Raw genomic sequence first — 19202 nt, forward strand, 5'->3', positions numbered from 1 at the left:
CAAACTGTTGGCAAATTCGCTCCACACTTTAATGCGCCTCCAACAATGGAGACATGTGAACGGCGTATTTCATGCAGCCAAACAGAGCTTTATAACTATACTAACTCTGTGGGATGGCTGCCAGCACTTTGTAGAGCTCCATGGCTGCATGTGGTATTTTAATGAGCTTGTGGGGTTTATGTTAGTTAGTTTATTCTTCCACTGCTGTTACATCCTTGAGCAGCAGAAAGGGAGGGGGGACCGGGGCACATTTTAGATGGTTTGCTTATAGATAAAGCAGCTGAAACGCACATACACACACTTGCTTTATTCCCGTCTTCTCTGTAACGGCCCTACAAATTTGAGGAACAAAGAATAAAGCGAGATAGAGGGAAAAACAGCCTCTCCCAGCACATTCCCTGAGAGACAAAGAAGAAATCATGCAACTCACATGATGGGTGAGGAAAGAAGAGTGGAGACTGATGGAATTTTAAGCCTGTCTGAAATCAAAAGTGTCAATCAAAAGTTTGGGGTCTTCTCATAAGAATCTATTAAGCCCATCAAGGCTGCATTTACTTAATCAAAAATACAGAAAAAACAGAAATATATATTTAAAATGTAGTGTATTACTGTGATGCAAAGCTGAATTTTCAGCAGCTATTACTCCAGTTTCAGTCATATTATCCTCTAGAAATCATTCTAATATGCTGATTTGGTGCTCAAGAAACATTTCTGATTACTATCAATGTTAAAAAATAGTTGTGCTGCTTAATATTTTTGTGGAAACCATGATACATTTTTTAAAATCAGGATTCTTTCAAAAACAGCATTTTTTGGACGTTTTTTTTTTGCATTTATTTGCAAATAATTCTGCAACATTATAAATATGTTTACAGTCACAATTGCTCAATTTAATGCATCTTTGCAAAATAAAAGTATTCTAATCTTACTGAGCTCAAACCTTTGAATGGCACTATACCTACATAACTAGTGTTCTAGTTATCCAAATATTTCTTAGGTCAGCTAGTTTATCTAGATGAAATTTATTTTGTTTATCTATATTAGATATTTTATTACAGATATACATTTTTTATATTTAATACTTAAATGAGCAATTTGCATGATAAAAAAAACTGTAAAATTTTGCTTAGGAAATGGCATCAAGTCTCTTCCATTCCGTCATGCTCTGTCCAGTTGTTTTTGAAAGCAAGGATGCATCTTATATAAATGCCACCTAAGAAATGGGGTCAGGTCAAACTGAACCAGCCTAACTATACAGTTGTTCTATTTTTCGATTTGTCATTAAAGCAACCCAGGGACTAGTCAATTTGAAAAATATAGCTTTGAACTTGCCTAACAGGTATTTAAAAAGTACAAGACTAAAAAAGACATGAAAAGTGGTAAAAAGAGTGTGAAAAAACAAGAGAGGAACATACTGTACTTTAATGTAGTGTTTAAAAGTGCAGAACTCGCACACTATACTTTTTATTAGTCATGTGACAGAGAACAAGGAGTTAAATGACTTCTAATCCCACTCAGACTGGTACCAGTACGTGATTTTGTCCCTACTCTAGGCCTCCTTTATATTACGCTTGACAAGCTGGTGGGTCTGAACCCGTTACCCTTGCCTGTACCTGGCAGCGGTGGTGTTAAAACTCTGCGTAATCTCACTTTGGCTGCCTAAGACCCACTTGCTTTATCAGTAGGATCACATCTACCACAGTCTTGACGTTAAATAATAACTCTTCCACTAAACGTGTTTTATAAACCTAAAGGGGGCAGTTTTTTGAGATGCTGGCCAATTTTCTGTTAGTGTTGGATTAATTTGATAAGGTCCTGGGTGCCTGTGAAAACATATACTGAAGCAGGCTTACGATGGAAACTGCACATCCCATGAGGCTTTGCTCTGGAAGGGCATAGGTATATTTTTGAGGTGGTTAGAAAAAGGCTTCACTGGAGTGTATGTGTTTCAGGAGGTTCTGGCGAGAGAGTGTACAATCAGAACATGACGAATTGAATAATGTAACTCACAATGCAATGCGCTTGACCTGAACTTGAAGCATGATTTTAATCTTTCTGAACTCATTACCTCAAACAGACTGCCAAAAGTTAACATTTCTCTGTATTTTATGCATTTTTATTGTTTATGCAGTACATCACTGTATGCTTCATACAGTATTGTTGTTAATTAATTTAACTTGTTTTAGTGGAAACATAAAATTCAAATGATTAAACTTAAATTATGTTTATTGCACTTGTTTTATAAAGTCCTGTCAACTTTATCCTCAGTTAGACAACTTCACAATTTAAGTTCACAAAACGTAACTTTTTAAGGCAGCACGAACACTTACTTTTTTAAGTTGAAACAACAAATCATGGTCAAATATGTGGTGAATGTCAGGTGCTGCACACTAGACGATTTTCAAATCATAACCGATTTTAAAACCATGGGAGAACACAGACATGAAGTCAGTTTCAACCGATTTTTAGCCTTATAATCCTCTGAACGCACACACTACGATCCGACCAGACCACGAGACCGCACACACTTGATGATTGTAAGAACGATTTCACAGTGACACAAGATCTCACGGAGACTTGCGAGATCAAACGTGACTAGAGAAGAGAAACAAATGGAGAACAATCGATGTTGTCAACTGGCTCTCCCGGTGCGTGTTCTGTTTCACAGTGAAAAACTAAGTATAAAAAAGAATATGGGTGATTTATTCTGCTTTCATGGCATTTTCGTGGCTGCAAGGTTTCAGCTATAGAAGCACGCAACATCCGATAAGTGTCGCTTGCTCGCTCTCATTGGCTATCGAGGGGATCACTTCAGAGGCAGCCAAATCAAGAGTCGTAAATATGATAATTTGAGTTTGGGGACGCTCCGTCTCGATCTGTAGCAGATAAATAATCATAATGACACCACACAATAGAGGATATTTTGGACAAAAAATTGTTTGCGTCTAGGGCTGTGCAATTACAGTTTTTCTCGATTGCTAACACACAATTCTTGAAATAATTCACCATTTTCTCACAACTATAAACAATCTCAAAACTACACACCAACTTGTGCAAACTTCAAACTTTCAGGTCAAAATCAAATACTTTAGTCATAAACATGCTCTCTTTTTTCAGACTCAAAGTTTGGCCTCAGATGACACACAAACCTGCCAAATACACACACTACTTCACTGCCTAGAGAACACTAGTGAGATCATTTCAAAACACTGTTACAAAAACCTCCTTTTGGGAAATAGAAATAATTTTGCTAGTCAATGACTGTTACAGTATACAACATAAATAGAGGGGTCCATTTAGAACACATTTAGACAAGTTTACTGTCATTACACTACTGTAAAGAGATCTTACAGTAAATGAAAAGCACTACAAGAGAAAAGTTCAAAGACCAAACAACTGAATATACCGTAAACACACATTGGAATATACTGTCAGTTACTTTACAGAAATAAATAAATAATGAATGAATAAATGAATAAATAAATAAATAATTCATTCATTCAGCATCCTCTGCCAATTTGCATTACAGTATTGGTGGCCTTATTTGTTATAGCAGTTTCTTAGTCTTCTGACAAAAGACTTCTCTGCCTCCCCTAGACAGTCGTCTCTCAGTTCTGCACAAATAGTGTACATGTAAGGACTACTTGGCTACAAATCAATTCAACAGTAATGAGTTTGAGGGTGTACAACATGTACTACAGTATTTACTGTACATATAATAATGAAAGTTCTCTCATCTGAAGTACTGCTGCTATGTACTGTAATTATATTGTATGTGTAAGTAGCATTGAAACCTTGTAGATGAGCCTGTAGGCTAACTTCCCTCATGGTCAGTCCATCCAGAAAAACATGGTAAACTATAGTGCTTTGCATTTCATCAGGAACAAATGACCTTTGACCTTATCCCCTTCATTTTTATTTCCCCCTCCTATTCCTCTTTGTTTCCCACTACCAGGATTCATTTTCCAAAACACAATCACTTGTGCTCCTGTGCATATCATCCTAAGATTCTGACTGGTGTGTCATCAGTTTTGCTACTTAATGTTCACACATGGTTAAATGTGTGCTGTCTGAGTTCCTTTTCTGATGCTTGAGTTAATTATATTGTGTGTTTGTGTTTTCTGAATGAGAACATGGTTAAACCTGTGCAAAATGATGGTGTTTTTGTGTAGAGTTTTGCCGAAAACACTGAGCAAATTGGAAAGTGTGTGCAAACAGGTGAATCGTGTCTTTGTTTCGAGAACTGTATGAATGGTTTGGAAAATTGGGCCAAATCAATCCAGAAAAACTGTAAATGCTGCTCCATCTGAAAGCACGTGATGGAGATTTACTACTAATCACAGAACCGGCTTTACTGACGAGATGTGCATGACAATCACATGCGATTAATTGCACAGCACTCTTTGCAACAAGCCTAGAATCGGGCCACACCTCCCGATCGTTCGGGGGTGCAAAATCAAATCGGCCTTAAAATCGGCCTTAAAATCTTCTAGTGTGTGGCCAGCCTTACTCTCATTATTTGAATAACCACCAAAAGTTCAGGGTCAATATGATTTTGTTGTTGATTTTTAAAGAAATTAATACTTTTATTCAGCATGTTATGCATTAAATTGATCAAAAGTGACAATGAAGACATTTATAATGTTGCAAATGATTTCTATTTCAAATAAATGCTGTTCTTTTGAACTTTCTCAAAAAATCTATTATTTTATCAAAGAATCCTGGAAAAAAAGGTAACATGGTCTACACATAAGCATTAAGCAGCACAACTATTAATAAGAAATGTTTCTTGAGCACCAAATCAGGGAGCCTGGTCTCATGAAAGTGCTTATCAACAGCATGATTTTCAGTTTGTATTTGGCGTGCTATTCATATGCAAAAATTGACTTTAGCGTGCATATGATATGCAATTTGTTGGCATGCATATGATATGCAGTTTTCACGTACATATGATACGCATCTACCCTACACCCCTAATCCTACACATTGTGTATCACATGCATGGCAAAGTCAATTTCTGCCTATAAATAGTACGCTAAATCGAAACATAAACTCGTGCTATTGATACGCACTTTCACGAGATCGGGTTGAATCAGGATATTAGATTGATTTCTGAAGGATCATTTGAAACTAAAGTAATGGCTGCTGAAACTTCAGCTTTGCCTGAAATAAAATACATTTTAAAATATATAAAAATAGAAAACAGCTATTTTAAATTGCAACAGTATTTCACAATATCACTGTATATTTGATCAAATAAATGCAGCCTTGGTGAGACTTTAAAAATATTTTACAAAAATAAAAATATATTTTTTTATAATTATATTTCTTATAATATAAGTCATATTTATTTATGAGATGACAACTTTAAGCCACTTGCCGAATGAAACATCAAGCAAGGTCATGTGACCACAATGTAGCATTCTACTGTTTGCATTGCATTGTGCTACAGTTCCACATATTATTAAAAATATAGTAAATTAAAACAAACTAATTGACTAACAGAAAAATAAAAAAGAATGAATGAACAAAAAGACAGAAAGAAATGATTCATGATAGACAAAGACAACAAATTAAGTCAAATACTAATTAAACATGTAATAAAGCAAGGTCATGAGATAAAAGCACAGTATACTACTATGTGAAAAGTTTACTGCATACTGTTATTAAAATATAGCAGGCGATATACATTATACAAACAATACGAAAGTCCCACACAGACAGACAAAACAAAGAAATCAATGCTAGAAGTGAAAAGAAAATCACAAGAAAGATGACAGTGTGAACACAGACAGATTACAGGTCTAAGGTCTATATCAGCGGTGGCGAACTCCGGTCCTGGAGAGCCGCAGCCCTGCAGAGTTCAGCTCTAACCCTAATTAAAACTCGCCTGCCTGTAGCTTCCTAATAACCGTTCAGACCTTAGCTTGTTCAGGTGTGTTTGATTAGGGTTGAAGCAAAACTCTGCAGGGCTGTGGCTCGCCAGGACCGACGTTCGCCACCCCTGGTCTATATGCTACCTTACCCTACAGCAGGGTAAAACAGCAGTCTGGCACTTATTTTAACAGCTGCAAGGGATTTCCATTGTAAAATCAGCTGACTTGATGAAAGCAGCGCTTGTAGCCTGCAGTGGGCTTCACTCAAGCCATTATGTTATTGGAGGGGCAGATTAAAGGCAGTTATGTCCTTGACGTCCAGCTTCACACTCATCAAAAGCAGGACTTTAAACCGGGGATTGTGGGAAGTTGGCAGTCTGCAGCCCGGCATATGGATGCCAGACTGTTATTTGTTTTTAATCTGTTAAATAGTTTCTTTTTCTCTCATTATCTCTCTCTCACATCTGTCCTGGACCTGAGCCAGTGCAGAGATTGGTTCTTAGGAGCATGGTGGTCCAGTCCTAATATCTAAACCACCTTTCAAAGCCCTAAACAGTCTTAAACAACAACAACTGAGGTCTTAAACATCCCCATAATCAGGAAAGACGTAGGTAGGTAACTAAGAGATCACGTGATTCTGTTCAGTTCTCAGCACAAACATTTGCATTAGTTCACGGGATGCACCATTATGATATAAGTATTTATATTTATATTTTGAATCCAACATTACATCTAACTGTAAATCTACATTTTGTGAGAATGATTACAAAAAAACATCTCCCCTTAATAGCCCACATCTGTATGTTTCAAATTACACCAAAAATATGTACAGTGGAAAACTGCTTTTCATTTGAAAACAGACTAAATTGCAGGAAATCTTTCTTATATTACAATCATTTAAGAAATGTCACACAACCTGGAGCCACTGGAATAATATAAACATGTTGTTAACAATGTTAACAATGATGAATAAATAATATAACAAATGTATTGTGCATTAATGCATTAACTAACTAATGGGACTGTATTGTAAAGTATTATCAAAAAGAATAAATATCATATGGGCTGTGAGTAAACATTTAATTATGTTGTGTTTAACAAAATGTACGCCAAACAGAAATAATAACATTTTAATATAATTTAGTGACCTATTATACTTATCAGAAAGATGCAGTAACATTACAAATGTCACATTTGGTGATACCAATGTGGTGTTGATATATTTCACATCCTTATTTTGTTCATTTGGTAGGCGCTTTTATCCAAAGAGATTTACAGTGCATTTAACTGTAGCAGTTCAGAGTAATCGAAGTGACACAAATCAAAGTGACACAACCAGTGTATCTCAGAACAGGTGGTATAAAGGGCTGTGTACTTACCACCCCTGTATGGCTTCCAGGTGTAGAATTTCCCCCGGAAGGGAACACTGTCAAAGTCCGAGCACTGAATCTCCCGAAAATCCTGAGATCCAGCCGGGCACTCCTAATCCACACACAAATCAGTCAGTCTGAGAATTTAGTGGAGCATGACAACTGTGAATCGCTCTCTTCTATTGGAGTATGTCTACTCATTTAGAGCTTTAATATTTTGCCAAATGCACCCTAATTTTCAGTCATGTCATTTAATTTAGAACAGAATCCATCCACAAACAAACCAAAGTTCTAAGTGGAATCTGTGTACATTTTTTAAGTATTTGAAGAAACGTCAAACAGACAGACAAACACAAATGGAGTCAGTAAGTGATGTGTGGGTATCAAACTTACATCAATGTTGCAGGACCTGAAGCGCTTCCTCTCTCCCAGACAATATTTTCCTCCAACTGTTGGCCTGGATCCACACAAGGACAGGCATCAGACACATCTGAGTGTAATTTCAATGTAACTCTCAATTACACAATCATTCTGCTCAAGTTCACTTCAGCCAGACATCTTCTGTCTTTCTGTCGATCTGTTAGTTTTTCCGATTTTCCTTGGCATGTCATCAAACTAGGTTCATTGAGTACAACGGGCTGAGCGAAAGAACAATATGAATCATCAAATCACTCGTATACACTATAAAAAAAACCTATGTTCAAAATTTTGGGGTTGTTAAGATTTTCTTAAATGTTTTTGAAAGAAGCCTCTTATGCTAACCAAAGCACATTTATTTGATAAAAAATACAGAAAAACAGTAATATTGTGAAGTTTCAAATAATTACAAAATATTACAATTTAAAATAACTGTTTTCTAATACATACGTAAAATGTATTTTATTCCTTTACTGGCAAAGCAGCCATTGCTCCAGTCTTTAGTGTCACATGCTCTAGAAACACTAATATAAACAGTTATTTGAAATGTAAATCTTTTGTGAGGGTTAGGGTTAAATCCAACTGACCCCAAACTTCTGAACTATTTTATAGTATATACATTATCTGTATACACAAAATACTTGGATGCCCAACTGTACTGCACAAAATACTGTATCCAACAATGCAACATGCTTGACTTAACCTTCTATTTTCGTTGTGATAAATTAACCAATATGTCAACCCCAATTTCTTGCATCTAATTTTTGATATTTGATCAGTTGAGACATTTTTATGCAAAATGTTTAAGATACTTTAAAGGGACTATTCAGCCAAAATGAAAATTCTGTCATCATTTACTCACCCTCAAGTTGTTCTAAACCTGTATGGATTTCTTTCTTATGTTAGGGTTAGGCTTCTGTCTGGTTGACGCTAGCCATTGACTTTCATAGTATTTTTTCCATACTGTGGCTTCCATACATTGAGCTAATGGCTATTGTCAACTTGCTTGGTTACCAACATTCTTCAAAATATCTTCTTTTGTGTCCAACATAAGAAAGAAACTCATGCATGATTTGGAACGAGTGGAGGGTGAGTAAATGATGACAGAATTTTAATTTTATAACATGATGAGGTAATGTGACAATGTAGCATATTACCATTGTCGTTGACTAATACCACCAATGATCTGTCCAGTCAAACAGTGTTAATCAATCACATGACCCTGACTCACCTGGGGCTGTCACAATGGCGAATAGAGGATGAGACTCCGCCCCCACAGGTGCGACTACACTCCTCCCATGGCGACCAGTGGCCCCACCCACCATCTACCCCCTCCGGACGCGTTCCATATGGCACACACACTCTTTTGTAGCACCACTAATGAGAAAACAGCATTAATCAACATAAAATATGTGATATCTGGCAACCCAAAAACTATCTGCCAATATATGGTGAACTTATTTTATTATATATATACACGTATATATTAAATTGTTTTTGCCAAAGAATGCAGTACTACCTACGTTTACATTCAAAACTATTTCATTATCAAACATGATCTACCCATCAAGCCAAAAAAATGTTTCCTGAGCCTTGACATAGCTGTGTTGTGCACTTCCTGGCCTGTTCCAAGAATTCTCTGTGCTTACCCCTTTTTCGATGGTGCTGGTTTGACAGATGGTGCCCTCGGCTGCTGGGATACTACTGGTGATGCAGCGATTCCCTTTACTCATGCACCAAAGCTCACTGCACACTTCCTGAAAACACACATACACACAAGCCACTAAACAAAACTCCAGATAATGTGGGGAAAAACAGACATTAAGATACACTCATGACACTGAAGAAATATGTGGAAAGTGTGGAAGTTGGACATTCCTGCACCAACCAAATCCTCCGACGTGGCTGTGTGGTTGCTAAGCTATTCGGAGTGTTTTTCGCAAGTTTTAGCAGTTATATCATGGTACGTTCTTGTTTCTGCCACATCTCATGATGTATATCAGATATTCTCAGATCAGATGTAAAGAACACACTGCACTGCAGACCTACCTAATAACTTCCTGCTTTATTAGACTACATAGTTACAGTGAGATCTGAACAAGTGTGTTATCCTCCTCCAGATGTTCATTTTCCTGCATTGGTATCCCATAAAGCAGTCAAAACCTAAAGCTCGACTCAACAAGAGCAGATATAGCACACTTTACAGCCTGAGCTCTGAGCTCCACTGTGGGTCTGTGGAGGTGTAAGGGTCAGCCTTGGCTGGCAGAGAATGGAGCCGCAAACCAAAGAGAAGCAAACTTCTGACCAACTTGTGGTTTTGGACAAAAGTGGCAGAATGCCAGCGGTCTGAAGTCTTGGGGGGAGCAAAAAGATGGAATGTTACAACCAGCGAAAGGTAGAACTACCATCTGGTGCAGATTTACAGAGAGAGAGAGAGAGAGAGAGAGAGAGAAAGAGAAGGAGAGAGAGAAGGAGAGAGAGCGAAAGAGTGCTAAATGATATACTGTGGGGATATAAAGGCTCTACTTGAGCATAGATGTCTTGCTGTGTTATGGTGTGATGGTTATATACCTCTAAAGGAGATATTTTTAAAATAGTCAATGTGCAAAAAATACATAATTTTACAGACTTTAAAAAATTAATATTTTAAACATATTTGAATAGCTCACCAAAATATAAAAAGAAAATGTTCTAGCAAATCATGACTTCAGCACAAAAAGTTATCTTATGCCTTTTGAAGACAAAATATTGCATATGCATAGTATGACTATCATATTTTTTTGTTACTGATAATATAAACATCTAATATCTATGTTTTAATGTCTAAAGCACAATGCTATTCTTGTAGGGTGATGTACACTACCATTAAAAAGTTTGGGTTTTGGATTTTTTTAATCTTTCTGAAAAATGTCACTTATGCTCGCTCACTTAGTCTCCATTTATTTGATAACAAATACAGTAAAAACAGTAATATTGTGAAATATTGTTACAATTTAAAATAACATATATATAAATCCATTAAAATAAAACTGATACATTTTGCAGGATTCTTTGATGAATATAAGGTTTAATCTCACTGACCCCAAACTTTTGAATGGTACATCAGAAAAAACATGGTACTCCCATGGTGCCATTGTCAAAAATCATGGTGATCTGCATTTTAAAGAGATGATGATGATGATGATGATGGAATTTTCTTTCTTGGGTGAAGAACTGCTGTCGATTACACTGAGTGATGCAAGTACCCCGTATTTACACTGACGAGACTTCACTCCGTACTGAAAGCGGCACTGCTCGTCTGCATCATAGGCTTGGCCAGGGGCTGTGGTGGGGTAAACAAATTCCTGCTTGGGGGGAACATTGTTGAGGCAGGAACCCATGCCAGAGCTGAGAAACAATCAGAAAGAAAACAGAACGGGTGTGAGAAGTGATGGAAGCGTAAAGGCTAGTTCATGCTGCCCTGATGCCAACAAACGCTAAATTCCAACAGTTGTGTTTTTTTTGGATCAGTGTGTTAACTCTTGTTTACGTTTGTTGTGGCAGAGTGAATTTGCCTTAATAGTGAGGAACCTATTTTAATCACCGTTGTAAGGAATTTACACAAAAGTGCCACTAACTAGTTTCATACTATTTTAATATAGTTTAAAGTTGTATTTATTCCTGTAATGAAAAGCTGAATTTTCAGCAGCCATTACTTCAGTCTTAGTGTCACATGATCCTTCAGAAATCATGCTAATATGCTGATTTGGTGCTCAAGAAACATCTTATTATTATCAATTTGGAAACAGTTACATATTAACAGTTAAATATTAAAGTTTATAATAAAAGCACATATTTGCATATGACAAAAAAGCCTTTACTGTAGTGTATATAAAATGAAAATAATAAAAATTTGATCAAGAAGTACAACAAAAATTCACTAAAATATCTGAAAACAGAAAATGTGAACTAACTGTCAGAAGATTTTCAGGTCAAATATGAATTAGCCTGTATATTGGTCTATCATCATTACTAAGCATCTCATGTAACAAATGCCTCTTAAATACAAACTCAGACGATCATGTTGTATGACTTTAAAAACACATTCACATCAATCATTTTTATAGTCCAATCCTTCGGAAATATATGATACTAAAATTCAATAATGATACGGTCAATATTTCACACTGAATCTAGTATGTCTCAGTTAAAATACAGATCTCAGACTGAGGCAGCACACGCACTCGAGGAAGTTGGTGATGTAATCGCGGCTGCAGGCAGACCAGACGAAGGGGTTAGTCTTCATGGTGATGTGGGCAGCCATGAGTTTAGCGGTCTCCTGACTGCGCACCCCACATGCATTGCCAACACCATCATGATTCATCCCAAACCTGAAAGAGAGAGATGAATGATTTTATGGAATTATAAAAATGGAATCCCATGGTTCTGGTTACAGAACCCACACGCACCCAAACCAATCAGCACCTCACACAAACTTATGTAATCCTACACACAGTTAAACATATGCCCCCTTGTCTAGACAGCCCCAGTGTGCAGCGTCATATGGCCAACAGTTCAAAGGTACCTGGATCAACCATTAAGACCAGACCACTAATGACTTCACCACCTATGAAAACAGCTCCGAGGCCTGTGAGTGTAGCCAAAGCAACAATATACTGAGTGGCCCAGTACAAACAGAGCTCAGATCCGTACAATGATAGAAAAAAATGCTTTTCAACTACTAAAGTAGCAGAAATTACAAAAGAATTGCTTTTCATGGAAGTATTCCGAAGCTTGATATCAGCCAGGCGTGCCCATAAATTCATAAGCATGATTAAGCTGTAGAAAGTGAATGGAATGCTGGGCCACCAAGTAAAACAATACTTCAACATCTTGGGAGTGCAAAAAAAACACAAATGAAAAGCCCAGCGCAAGGCAAATGGAGCCATCATAGTCTGTCGTCACTTGCTCCACTAACAAGATATAAATATCGCAAGACTGAGAGAAAATATTAGTGCAGTTGTTGATAATGAGCATTATTTGTATTTAAAAGGCTCCAGTGGCTTTAGAGTTCATCCTTGAATTTAAGCCAAGTTTGTTTTGGTAGGCCGCTTAGAGTAGAGGTCAAATGTCAAGGGTCAGAGTTGAGAGGGTGTGCCCTGATGACACAAGTAAGTAAAACTAGAATTTTTAGAGAGTTGATGTAATGCTGACTTATAGTAGAGCTTCAAAAGCTTTTGGAATATGAAAATTTTGGAATATGTATACTGATATAATTTTGTCACAGTTAGGTTTAGGTACATCAGGGATTCCCAAACTTTTTTGTCAGCTGAACCCCTTTGAACTAAACTACTTATCACCTTCTGAGTTTTTAAGATCATATTTCAATAATTTAACAAAACATTTGCATGTTCACAGTTCTCTGACACTAATTATTGGTCACATGAAATGCAGGTAAAAAATGAAATATTTCATCTTTTTTAGTAAGCATTTCTTTTATGTCACATTTTGGTATTTATTTTCATTTGACATTTTTATCATTTAATTAATTATTAGTTTTTCATTAATTCACAAACCCCCTGCAATTCCCTCTTGACCCAAAGTGAGCATCATCAATCAACAAAATTCAGACAGAAAAACATGCAGGAACAGAGGAACATAAGAAGCAGGGAAGGCAGTAGAGGAATCGGATGAGACTCACGTGTGTCCTATCTCGTGTGCAATGGTGAAAGCAGTCGCCAGACCAATGTCTTCATTGATGCTACAGCTTCTCTCTGGCTCACACATACCACCAACAGGTGCCAGACCTGATACGGACACACGTGTGCACACGGGCACAGTGACATGGACACACACATACACATATATGCTACAATACTATCCACCTTATTTTTATTGTAAGAATGGGCTGGGTCTTTTTAATTTGGCTTATGGTGTCAGCAGCTTTCCGTTATTGTAGCTATACAAAAAGATTGTTATGTTGACTGAAATTGCTAATTGGTAATTGTTATCATATTATTTTGATTTATTATTGCAATCATAAACACACTTTGTTAAACAAATAGTTTTACAATTTACTGCACTTTGTTTATTCTAATAGTTGTTTAGCTGTAGTGGCTAATCAATTGGAAGTCCCACACATTAACAAGAAATAGCTTACTTCTGCATTAAAAAATAAGTTGGATATGCAGATACACATATATGCAAATACTACTACAGTATTGCTGATTAGTTAATTAATCAATTAGTCTCTACAAACTAATCAATAATATTAAAGTAAAAACTATACAGTACCAATAAACCTTCGATTAGCTTTGTTATGAACAGAGAAGAAATGAGAATTCAGACATGAATCAACAAATATTTAATGCATGCAGACAGATAACACAATTAATGATGGATGGATGGATGTGATTGTTTGGATTGGTAGAATGGATGGATTGGATGATTGATTGGATTAGTAGAATGGATAGATTGGAATAATTGGTAAAATGGTGGATAGATGGATCGATGGATGGATTGGTAGCGTAGATGGATTTATGGATTGGTAGAATGGATGGATTGGATGACTTATTGGATTAGTAGAATGGATAGATTGGATGACTGGATGGATTTGAAGAATGGATGGATTGTTAGGATGGATGGATTGGAAGAATTGGTCAAATGGATGGATAGATGGATTGGTAGAATAGATGGACTGATGGACTGGTAAAATGAATGGATTGGTAGAATGGATGGATTGGATGATTGATTGAATTAGTAGAATGGATAGATTGAATGACTGGATGGATTTGAAGAATGGATGGATTGGAAGAATTGGTCAAATGGATGGATAGATGGATTGGTAGAATAGATGGACTGATGGACTGGTAAAATGGATGGATTGGTAGAATAGACGGATTGATGGACTGGTAAAATGGATGGATTGGAATAATTGGTAAAATGGTGGATAGATGGATCGATGGATGGATTGGTAGCGTAGATGGATTAATGGATTGGTAGAATGGATGGATTGGAAGAATGTATGGATTGGTAGGATGGATGGATTGAATAGATTTTTGGAATGGTAGGATGTATGGATTAGATAAATTGGTAGAATGGATGGAATGGTAGGATGGATGGATTGGTTGAATGGATAGATAGATGTCTTACCAAGTGTTCCACAAGGTTTGTTCTTGTAGATGCAGATGTCATACCTGTAAACACACCACAGAAGTATTTATGTTTTTTTTAATGTTTGGGTGAATGAATGGCTTGGGTTTTTCTACAGACACACACACACACACACACACACACACACACACACACATACATACACACACATACATACACACATACGTTTGTTTCTGTGAATTGTGGGGACTTTCCATATTTCTATATTACTTTTATACTGACCAAACAATATTTTTTTATCCTCTAACCCAACCCTAACCCTAACCCTAAACCTACCCTTTACAGAAAACATGTTTGCATTGTTAAACTTTCAGATAAACACTATTTACTTTTTTTTTTTTTTTTTTTCCCTCGTGGGGACCGCAGGCCAGTCCCCACAATGTCAAAAATGTCAGGTTTTACTATCCTTGTGGTATTTGGTCCCCACAATGTAGCATAAACAAGTACACACACACACACACACATATACTAGAGCTGTAAGACAGTTCACAGACTGGACACTGTTCTGATAAGAGAGTGAAGACAATGAAAGGAAATGCTTGATGCATCCAGCAGACATACCTTCTGATATAAACTCCATATAACGACTCAACACTTCCCACACTTTCTCTTTCTCTCTGCTTCTCTCTTTCGCTTTCACTCTCTATTTCTTTCTCATACTTCACATGCTATCTCTCACTCTCAACTCTGAGGCGCAGGAATTCAACCTAACTCCTCATTGTGTAGATTAAACCTATAGCGTGGTTTACCATAAATCACTTGTTCTTCCAAACACACACTTCAAGTACTTTAAAGCCATTTTAAAATTATGATCTGTTGCCTTGTAGAACCAATGGAGTGCTATAAAATTTTAGACAAATGTTAAAGGGGTCATATGATGCGATTTCAAGTTTTCCTTTCTCTTTGGAGTGTTACAAGCTGATTGTGCATAGATAAGATCCCTGAAGTTGCAAAGACTAAAGTCTCAAAACCAAAGAGATATTCTTTATCAAAGTTAAGACTCTGCCACACCCCCTTAAAACGGCTCATTCTAACACGCCCCCACATATCTACCTCACTATGTGGAAATATTTGCATAATGCCGCCCAAATGTTCAGCAAAGAAAGAAGGCGTGGTTTCAGTAACCGCAGTTAGTGATGAAGCAGCCATGTCAGGGAGACGCTGTGTGTTTCAAAGCAAAAGCACTTTATTTGGCCTTCCGAAAGTAGATGCATTTAGGAATCTTTAAGATCACTTACAACAGAACAGCAATGCATTTTATGGACGAACGTTTTGTGAACCTAGGAGAGGAGGTCATTCAGAATCAGCTACTGTTTTGTTATTAGTTTAAGTATTTGCTATTGACTGTTCAAATGCAGAGTTTTGCTCATCGTGTGTGTGTGTGTGTGCGCGCGTGCGAGGAGAGAGAGAGAGAGAGAGAGAGAGAGCGATGTGTGAGAGACACATCACAGTGGAGTCAGCTGTCTTAACCGTGGCTTGTGTACTGCAAACACATATTCATCATTGTGTCAGTCACAAAACTCTGTTCCCCTTTCGGGCTCTGTCTTTAAATTTATTTTGAAAGATGAAGCTCGCGATTATGGTAAGGGGCGTTACATTTCTGACGAGTGCTTGCGGTGTTCGGCCAATCACAATGCACTGGGTCAGCTGGCCAATCAGAGCAGATTGCGCTTGTCGGAAGGAGGGACTTTGTTGAAAACGAAGCGTTTGAGAGAGGCAGGGCATAGAGGACCTACAATAATGTACAGTATTTGAAAAACAATGTGTTTTTTGAACATTAAAGCATGTCAACATATTCTGTTACACCAAATACACAAAATAAATGTTCTTTAAAAAAGCATCATATGACCCCTTTAATGTGTTTGTGTGTGTGTGTGTGTGTGTGTTGAAAAAGATTTTAAAAGCATATACTAAAATATTCAAACTTGCATGCTGACCTGGTGATGAGGACTGCTGTATCATGGTGAGCGATTCCATTGTCAGGTATGGCATTTCCATGTCCGTTCCGGTGCAGGATGGACTTTTGCCACTTGCAGAAACTGTCTAAAGACTTCCCTGCATGATGGTTTACCTCTAGTGTGGGCTGGCAAAAGAGGAAAGGAAAGAGTTGGATCAGATAAACTTGGATCAGACAGTCCATCCAGATTTATTACATATACATTGTACTCTCTGTGTATAATTTGATGAGTTAAACGTATGTGTATGCTCATATGTATTTGTAGTAGAGTAAGACCCTAAAAAATGGTTTCCCAACTAGGCTGATATTGGACTTCTTTTTATATAACAGTTGGCAATATGCTGGTTCTTTCCAGTTGAAGTATTTCAATTCTGTGCAAAACAAAACTGCACAAATAATGATTGTTTTCAAAAAGGTTTCCTAGAACACTCCCTCCGTTTGCCATTGGTACGGTATGCATATGGCTTATGTATATTGTCTAAATCTTAAGGTGAGATCAAATTAGCAAAAATGTCTACCAAAAATGTTGCAAGTAAAGACGGTCCATTGTCAATAGCGTAGCAATGCATAAAGCAAGCAGCTTTATAACAGTAAATGCAGCATATTTAGTATTAAACGTTAAAAAAACATGAACTCTGCTTTATTGGCGAGTTTACAGTTGATCAGGGCTTATATGGTAATATAGACACAACAAATACACTGCTAGCATGTTCAAAAAGACAGACAGTGTTTCCCATCCACTCTGCCTGGCACTCAGCTTCCAAGACGGCCACAGCACCATTACACTCGTAACCCAGGAATGCACACACTGGCATAGTCTATAAATGTATCATCCCACAATCCAGGGCTCAGAGTTCTAACTTTCCAGGTTTCCTCTACCACAGGGGGTGGCGGGGTGTTCTCATCTGGAAACGAACCATGTTTGGTTCCAAGAAACCCCAGCGCGCCACACGGTGGTTATCTCAACACGGCTAATACTGCTCCTAATGACAGTCTCCCATCATCTGTCAAATGACATTATGCGGAACAAATTACAGGGGAATTTATTTTTAGCTCTCTGCGATTTGGGATCATTAATGCTTCATTAAATACACCGCAAAACCCCACTCCTATCCTTTCCCTGCCCAGCGTCGTCTGTAGGAGCCTGTTTCAGGTTCCAGAGATCCCGCGGAGCGAGCCAACTCGCTCATGTGGTGTCATCACGCCCCGCTCAGGACAGAGGTGGAAGCCTGAATGCATGACAGAGGCAGATTGATTGCATTTAGAAGCAGGCGGCGAGAACAGTAGCAGTACAGTTTGGCTTCCCCTTAGATTGTGCTTAATTTTTTACACGTTTTTTAGGCCCCTGTACATTCATGACTGTGGCAAAATGAGAGGTCAACAATCAACAATAAGAGCAGTTATGGCAGGCTCTCTGGACACACCCAGCAGAGCCGGGTAGCAAACAGTCCAGACTTGTGTGGACTGTCTCAACTGCCTCAGACTAGGACGCTTTTGCCTGTAAATACACAAACAAGGAATTCTTTGACAGACTAAGGCTTATATGTGTATGTGTTGGAGTGTAACAATCATGAAATTTTGCCTGATTAATAATTTGTGCATAAATAATTGCAATAAAAGATTTAATGGATTTTTTTGTTTACTTATGTTTCTAGTAAGCTTAATGCACATATTCTTAGAATTATTAAGTGTATGTTTCATTTGGGATTTTACAAAGTTTTTAAATACTGCACTGGGGCTAACATGAATAACAATATTTCAAATATATTTTGGAATATTTAAAATATAAAATGTAGTGAACTTTAATAAAATGTAATAATAATCATAATAAATTAATATATTAATTAACACATTATATATTAATAATATATAAATAAATTATGAAATACATATAGAATAATAATGTACACTACTGTTTAAAAGTTTGGGGTCTGTAAGGTTTTTAAATGTTTTTTTTAATGTTCTTATACAAGGTTGCATTTATTTGATCAAAATACAGTAAAACAGTGATATTGTGAAATATTAATATTACATGTGCTGCTTAATATTTTTGTGGAAACTGTGATACATTTAAGGATTCTCTGATTTAAAAAAAGTTCAAAAGAACCGTACTTTTCTAACAATCTAAAAGTCTTTACTGTAATTTTTGTTCAATTTAATGCATCCTGCTAAGTTACTAAAACCTTACTGACCCCAAAAATTTTAACAATATGTATATTTCTATCCTAAATATATATCCTATATATTTAATATTCAAACAAAGTGGAGCCAGAGTGCTTGCATTCACAATGCTTGTAAAACCATTTTTTATCCTTTTCACAAATGCAATGCACACCAGAGGCATTTACATTTCATATAACACACCAGTGGACCAGAAACAAGTTGTGGCATTTCTATGTTCACTTAAAATGTCCCTATTTGAATGCTAAT

General features: G+C 37.0%; 1 protein-coding gene across 3 annotated transcripts in view; it reads right to left on the reverse strand.

The window, feature by feature from the left end:
• Positions 1-19202, reverse strand: part of adamts10 (ADAM metallopeptidase with thrombospondin type 1 motif, 10) — a 70019-nt gene that overhangs the window by 24703 nt on the left and 26114 nt on the right. For all 3 annotated transcript variants that reach the window (XM_016273048.1, XM_016273047.1, XM_016273049.1), the window contains 9 exons: positions 16753-16898; positions 14795-14838; positions 13344-13449; positions 11887-12033; positions 10909-11050; positions 9313-9420; positions 8895-9040; positions 7640-7703; positions 7256-7358 (listed from right to left, as the gene is read on the reverse strand). In XM_016273048.1, the coding sequence (XP_016128534.1) occupies positions 7256-7358; positions 7640-7703; positions 8895-9040; positions 9313-9420; positions 10909-11050; positions 11887-12033; positions 13344-13449; positions 14795-14838; positions 16753-16898 (1006 nt within the window). The remainder of the gene's footprint in view (positions 1-7255; positions 7359-7639; positions 7704-8894; positions 9041-9312; positions 9421-10908; positions 11051-11886; positions 12034-13343; positions 13450-14794; positions 14839-16752; positions 16899-19202) is intronic.

The sequence above is a fragment of the Sinocyclocheilus grahami genome, unplaced genomic scaffold, assembly GCF_001515645.1.
Source record: "Sinocyclocheilus grahami isolate Dianchi unplaced genomic scaffold, SAMN03320097.WGS_v1.1 scaffold75.1, whole genome shotgun sequence".
Lineage (NCBI taxonomy): Eukaryota > Metazoa > Chordata > Actinopteri > Cypriniformes > Cyprinidae > Sinocyclocheilus > Sinocyclocheilus grahami.